Source organism: Pyxicephalus adspersus, chromosome 8 (assembly GCF_032062135.1).
Source record: "Pyxicephalus adspersus chromosome 8, UCB_Pads_2.0, whole genome shotgun sequence".
Classification (NCBI taxonomy): domain Eukaryota; kingdom Metazoa; phylum Chordata; class Amphibia; order Anura; family Pyxicephalidae; genus Pyxicephalus; species Pyxicephalus adspersus.
Window position 1 is genome coordinate 641,893 of NC_092865.1, and position 7,578 is coordinate 649,470.

The following is a 7,578-nucleotide window of genomic DNA, read 5'->3' on the forward strand; positions in this document are numbered from 1 at the left end:
AATGGAGAGTGCAGCATTAGGGGCTCCAGAGAGGATGAGTAAAATGGCCCCATAAGGGTGACAAAGAGCTTTGGCCTTTGCTGCAGATTAGCTTGAATTGCCTGGATGCCTGGAATAGATTGGATGTTATCTATCACTGTGCGGCCTGGGTCGTTATTTAATAATTAATAGAGACTTCTTATTCTTCCTTTGCTTGCTGAAGGCTTGATGGCAGTGAGGCCCGCTGCATCAAGAGAGCCTGTCTTCCTTCTCCATAACGGCTCAGTTAAAGGAATCACCCCATTCTTTCTCATCTGTCAGCAGGATGACAATGGTGGCCTGTCAGGTGTATGATTTAGACGTTGCCCTGTTTCCCATTAAACCCCAGGCGCACCCTCCCCTCCTGACTGTTCTCTGATACCGTACCGTCCATTCCGCAGCAGCTCGCACGCTGCCCCTCACTTCCTTGATGGCTTTCCTGGCGGCGCTAATTGCTTCTCTTCATTTAAGCCACTGCGCTAATTTGCAGTTACTCTTTATTAGGTTGGACGGGACCCAAATTATGCCATCAATTACACACACTCTGTCTAAAACACTCATATGAGGTGTCAAAGGGGTGAAAATGAAGGAAGGGTCTTCACTAGAAATTGGGACCCCCCAACCTACATTTTAAAGTGAAATTCTAGTTACAAAGAAAAAAAAATCTTTATACAGATATATATATATATATATATATATATGAAATACCTATTCTGAATGCTGTACTTACTAAGGGTCCTGCTCAGAGGATTGTGCTAAACCCTAATTCATGTACAATACAAAGCACAGATGTAACCATGTGTGTTCTGTGAATGAAATACACCTCTGGTGTTGCGGTGCATTGGCAGTACATAGAAAATGATTGGATGGCCTGATGCAGGTTAACACACTAATATAACAACGCAACATGTTCATCATGTGTGCATCACTAGTGTGACCGGAACCTAAAGCTACAAAATTTACCATTGTCAAGAAAAATTATGAAATGCCAAAAGATATAAAACAAAATAAAGCCCAACTGCAATTTCAGTTTAAATCGGCTAAACTTAAGTTTGTTTTCCTAACCCTGTGCTCTCCAGAATGCTGCATAGAAGGACATCCCTGTGTGGAAGCAGTGGGCCATCTGTAGAGGTCTGACCTGCTCCCAAGTCTGACTTAGCTTACCATTCAGAAAAGCTGCCATTTAACAGGAGGGGTGTTGAATCTCTGCAGAGAGACCACTGCTTCTAAACAAGGGGTAGTGGTTTTCTACTTTGTGTCTGTTGCGTTAGTTCATTTTGCTGACATGTATTGTCAATGCAACCCCAATGCATTAACCAACATTCTGGTGCATTGGCAGCCATTGCTTTTATTACTCGTTAAAGTACTTGTATTATCGGCACCAGGATGCACAGGTGTGACCGGGCCCTGGAACTTTGCACACCTTTTATTTTGTTGCACCCAGAATGCATTTTGCTGATTTAAGCTGTAAGTTTGGTTCAGCTTTGAACATTTCCACCGCCTTGTTTTACAGCTTCCTTGGATTAAGATGAAGAAGAATTTGTTTAGTTTTCAGGACAGAAATCATCATCGTCAGTCTTATAAATCTGAGTGTGATATTTGCAGTAAGGTTTGAGTGGGGGATTTTCACCCTCTGTGCCATGGCAATGAGCGCAGCAACTGCTCAGCTTTATCAACAAAACCTAAAGAAACAATATTTCCTCCTGAAAGAAAAATGGCAGCTTAGCAATTTCAACCTTTATAAGTGGATCCCTGAGGACTATTCACATTATCGAACTGCAGCAAGAGCCAACTGAAAGTGGGAGCCTTAAAGAGAACCTGTCACTACTAGGCTTATACAGGAGTCTAAATATTCAGGACTTGGATATGCTATCATTCAAAATGGTTTTTGTCTGTGTGTTTGGGCTGGTGTGTTATATAAACCAATGCTTCAATATGCTGAATGTATGAAAGCAAGGTTATATTTATTATAAAAAGCAATTGTATACCAAGCACACCCCGCAATGGGTCACCTTATTTCAAACACCCACCATTGCAATACCCAGTACATTTAAAGTTAATCAAAGAAACAAAAATGTAACACATCTTTATTTCTTTCTGCAAGTACATAAATGTAGAGTTTGGCTTAAACTTTAACTCCGTTCAGTTTGAAGAAACTGAGACAGGTGATCCCGATCAGAGAGAAGGGGACGTGTACACTCCTTGTCATTAGTACCTGACATCAGAAATTCCCACAGACACAATCCAAGATCTTGTGGAGTGGGGGGTTAAAGAAGGTTGGAGGGGAGGGGAATTCAATACCATTGTAATGGCCATTTAGGAGAAGGGGATAAACTTCATAATAAAAGCCCTGGGAGGGACAGGGGGGTCACATCCTCCTTATGGAGAGGACAAATCCACAAAAATGGTCATGGTGATGTCCAACGAGTATATAGATATGATGGTCAGGTGTTCCCAGAATTTTGGCCATATGATATTGTAAAATAGTAATTCTGAAGCTTGAACTCCAGCCCCCATATACAGAGGAATTTGTCCTTATTGATCCAGTAATAATCCTCTTACCTGATGTTGGCCTGCATTAGTTTCTCCATCTCCTGTTCCATATGTTCCTGTAACTCTCCGGGACGTAGGAGCACCTGGCATATTGGACAGATTGGGGCCTGGCTGTCAAACAGCGCAACCTTCTTCTTACCTGAAATGAAAAAAAGAGTGAATGAAATCATGAGGCTCTGATTGGACGAGACTTTTAGCTGGGATTACTATTAAAATATCATCATCTATGGAGGATCTATATACCCGCATTCACAATGTCCGCCCGATGGAATATCTTACAGCTCTTCTTTAAAACAAAGTGGACAAATTTAAACTGATCTGAGAACTCTATGACACTTACTATTCTCAAACACAGGTCTAGGAAGCAGTTGTGAATATGTGAACCTGGAATATTCCACTATTGTTGCCCATTGAACTCCTCCCCTTCCTTTTTTTTCTCTATTCTCTTTCTTGTAATTATAATTTGTTTTGTTTCTGTGTGTTCTGTGATTATTATATTAATGTTTGTTTCCAGCAATACTGTATGATATTTGCTACTTCTTCATGACTCTACATTACTTGAAAGTAGCACTTGCTACTCCTGGACATGGACATATACTTTACTCGGACTGCCTTGTTCATCTATGTTTCTCATATGTACATTGATCTCGTACCTGGAGTGCCATGTTTCCTTTTCTGTTCATGTTTGAAAATTTTAATAAATACTCAGTTTACAAACAAAAAGGGCATTTAAATGGGGTAATTCTGAAACTTGCCATGCAGGCCGCTCAGATTTCATTAGGGTTCTTGCACATTCTACAAAAAATATTAAATTGTGGTCCCGATTTCTGAAAATTCCAAGGAACACCGTATGTCATGGAAATATGAACATAGGGCATATTTATTGTACTAGCCAAGCCTGGGTGGAAGATGTTGTTCCTCCACCGATTCAGGACTGTGAACAAGATAAACTGAGAAATAATTACCTTGCCCTGCGATATTTTGGAGTTTGGGTTTAGATGCCCTTCCAGTACTACCATGTGGGGTGTATGGTTTTCAAACAATCCACTAAAACTCTAAAAAGATAGATTTACTATGACTAACAAACGTGTCCCCCTGAACCCTCAGAAATACCCCCTAGGGGTACACGTAGCACTGCCTGAGAGCCTGTGGTGTACCGGCTGACGTCTCTGCTGTGATACATTATCATTGTGTACAGGGCACTAATATAACCCATCACAGCGGTACTCAGGAGCTGCATGACAGGAGGCAAGAATTATCCGCAGCACAGAATGATGGAAGGGTGCTGTAAAAATGCAAATTGTTGCTAATTAAGATGTTTATTGTTAAACAATGCTGTTCTTAATTCTGGCAGTGTGGTGCAGACTGCAACCCGTCCACACATAAATTATCCATCGTAGGCTGTGTTTGCACTACCAGAGCGAAGACAGGGCAAAAAAAATAAAAAAATAGAATTAACCCCCACAGGGCTCTCTGCTGCAAGTCAGGTCTGGTTTTCTCAGACTCCAACGGTAAGTGATATATCTGATGACCTGTGCTGGCTACAAGGTCCCTAGAAATGCAGATAGTAACCCCGACTGGATGACATGAAGGTAGCTTGGAGTGCTATTGGATTATAAACAATCCTCCCCCTTAAAAAAACTATTTTTATGTTGAATTTCTTCTATGGAATCCCATGTGAGAGGATGACAATACAGCACAGTAATTTAAATACTGGAAAAATATAGTCACCAGTGCCTGACCTCTATGCCAGGATTTTACCAAAAGTCACAAATGTAAAAATAGTGAAAACTGACATTAACATGTTAAACCTGAAATGAACTCGCTCTCCATCGGATCCAGAAAATGCATAATTAAGTTCCTAATACAGAGACCCAAACCTGTTTGAAGACACTAAAATTTAAGTAACAGTGCGGCATCCTGGCGATGTAAGAGTGTATTTGGCAGCTCCATAGAGGAAGATACATCTTTTTATAAACTGTATTTTCTACTCAGAGGCCTTGCCAAGGCTCTGGCTGCCAGTCCGGGAGCCATATTTCCACAATGCCAGTAGAAGACACCGGGACATTTGTGTGTTTTATATGGCTCAGAGAAGTCCAGGAATAACCCAGAGAGGTTTGATCGAAGGCTATTAATAGGCCGCTATCTCCGGCGGCAGACAATGAGGGCGCACGGTGAGCCTTTTCCTTAATAAACAAGCATTTTGTTTAGAAGGAAATCCTGTTGAACGTCTCTCTTAGAGGCCGTGCACGGCGAGTGCTGTGGTAGCCTCGGTCCTGCCAAGCCGTGTAATATAACATTTCTCGACAGTGATATAATACATGGAACCTGACAGCGTATAACCACCACTCAGCCTCTTTAATTTGCCATTTTCTCCTTGTTTCCAGCATAGCCGTCATGCCGCTAAAATCTGAGGTTATATTATCTGGCACATCATCTCCAGGGATTGCTCGTGTTCATGCCGCCCCTGCCTGAAATAAGATGTTTAGCAAGGCCTGTTGTCAGCCAAGACAGCTTGTTCAGCTTGCCAAGGATCAGCCAGAGGAAAATGGAGCTTTGTTATGTCTACAATAACTGTGAAAAATACCAAACAAACATCTCTCGCAGGTCTGCACAGGATATCGTCCCCACCGGGAGCACCTGACCCCAACCTGGGCGCCATATTGGGGAGAAATGAGAGCCACATCCCATACACCTGGTGCAAGCAAGGAATCTCTGAGGCACCCAAGTGACACCATCAAAGTAGATGGAAACCCAAATTGGTGACATTTTAATAAACAATGGTCAATTTTTAAAAAATAATTTCTTTTCCCCTTTATTCTTGGTGCTGCTGATCTCTTGCAGCCACTTCCTGTCTACATGCACTGCAATGATGGCTGCATGATATTTCTCAGGGAGGGTTCCTGACAACACTGGACACGGTCTACGTAACCTGGAAATGTTCACTTCTTTTAGGTCACTAGGCTTCTGTGTGGCAGAGCTGTGTACATCTCTGGACTGAATGAACAGAAACCTAAATCTTTTAAGAGCATTTTACTATGCAACAAGCCATTTTCCTGGAGTTCACCTTTAATCTATTTCTAGGCTATAATATAATAATGGAAATGTCACTCTGTACTCAAACCGTAATGCATTTGTGGTTTGTTGATCTTTTCAAGATAATAGAAAATCCCCATTTTTCCACCAGTAATTTTTACTTATTTCTAAATGTTGGTCAGATAATTAGTCGTTAACATTTCCTCCTATCCCACAATATTCTCAATGTCTTTACATACAAAAGATTTCAAAGGCAAAAACCTTGACATTTCCCATGATGCTCCAGACAGGCCCATGGTTCCCGTTCATTGTACCCCATCACATTTTTTTTTTCCTGGATCTACTGTGTAATGGACACAAAATGGCCCTGAATTCCGAGTAATGTATTAAACGAGGGTAAGTGCAAGCGATTAAAATCAGGGAGCGATGTACAGAGTCCTCCATCGGGAGGCTGGATGAAAATAAACAACTGCAAAGAACCGTTATTATCCTGTCGTCCGTGTCACCAACCGACTGACACGCAAGTTGGTAACTTGGCCCCTCTCTGAAAATGCGTCTCAATTTAGCCCTCTATCAGCTCGCCACGGTCTGAGTAAACGGGCCATTCACCAGCTCTGCTGAACCGAGAGTCTAGAATGACACAGATTGGTGGGGAAGAGGACGCCGCTGGCTAATGGACGTCTGCTAATGACACAGTCCTCATCGCACGGACAGTTTACATGTCAAAACACACTGCGCCTTAAATAACAGCAGCCACAATGGAAAGCACTTTGAGGAGTGCGTAATAAGATCTCGCCGCTGCCTTCTTTTTAACAATGAAATTTGATGCAGGTTGTCGCGTCTCAAACATCTTTTTTAGAAAGACCTCAGGGTTCCATTAACTAAAGAAATTTAGAAGAAGAATTTGGTTGTCCTCATGACCCGAAAGTTTTGTGATTTGTTGTACAACCCATTTCCCTCATTGCTAAAACTAGATTCCTTGAACTGGGGCGCCATCATTGCTTTCATTCACGAACAGAAGTTTAAAACAATGACTTTTTTTTTAACGTGCTAAATAAACATGCTTTAATACATATACAGAGCTTTCCTTACCAGCCTAAGGCTTTGTGTTTCTGGCCATACAGTCCTGAGATTTACAAAGCTCTGCCCAGTCTACCAGAGCAGGAGAGTGGAACTAATGAAGTTGAGTAACACTTACAGGTCTTTGGATTGGTTGGGAAAAGGAGGACATCAAAATGTGCAAATCCATGACCATAACATATATACATACCAATATATATATATATGCAATCTAATCAGCCTTACTGATGTGCCATGAATTGTGGTTGGCACGCCAGGCAGAGCTCACCACAAGTATGACCGGTGTGTCACCAGTACTACTCAATATTGGCTGGTTAGGAACCAATGATCATCTGCTATTTCACTAACATATGGGTGCCACCGGCAGATGGAGGAAGATGGCGGCTGTGACAATGGTGGTGTCTGGCCATCAAATACTGAGAGGACAACGGCTAGGAAATGATCAAGGATTTACCATGACCAGATAGATTGTGGGGTTCTGATAAATGTAATGCTGATATGAGGGACACAACAAATGTGCATTGAGTCAGGGTTGTCATAAAAAGTTTGGCTTCCCAGAGGTCACCATTGTGTCTATAGGATGTCCGTGCGATTCCACCCGCAGATCTGTCACTACAATAATCTCTAAATAATCTCTAGTGATTCCACAAAGATCCCTGTATAGGCACTTCCTGGTATATGATATGTGTGACACATAGTGATATATATATATATATATATATATATATATATATAAAATGTATAACGTGATACATAGATGATGTATAGTATGATACATATATGATATATAGAAAGATACATAGTGATACATATATGATGTATAGTATGATACATAGTGATACATATATGATATATATAGTGTGATACATAGTATGATACATAGTGATATAT

The 7,578-nt window shown here is 41.3% G+C and overlaps 1 protein-coding gene across 1 annotated transcript in view; it reads right to left on the reverse strand.

Moving 5' to 3' along the window:
- The window catches only part of RNF220 (ring finger protein 220), a 145,805-nt gene that overhangs the window by 62,599 nt on the left and 75,628 nt on the right, over positions 1-7,578 (reverse strand). The window contains exon 3 of the mRNA XM_072420619.1: positions 2,581-2,710. Within this exon, the coding sequence (XP_072276720.1) occupies positions 2,581-2,710 (130 nt within the window). The remainder of the gene's footprint in view (positions 1-2,580; positions 2,711-7,578) is intronic.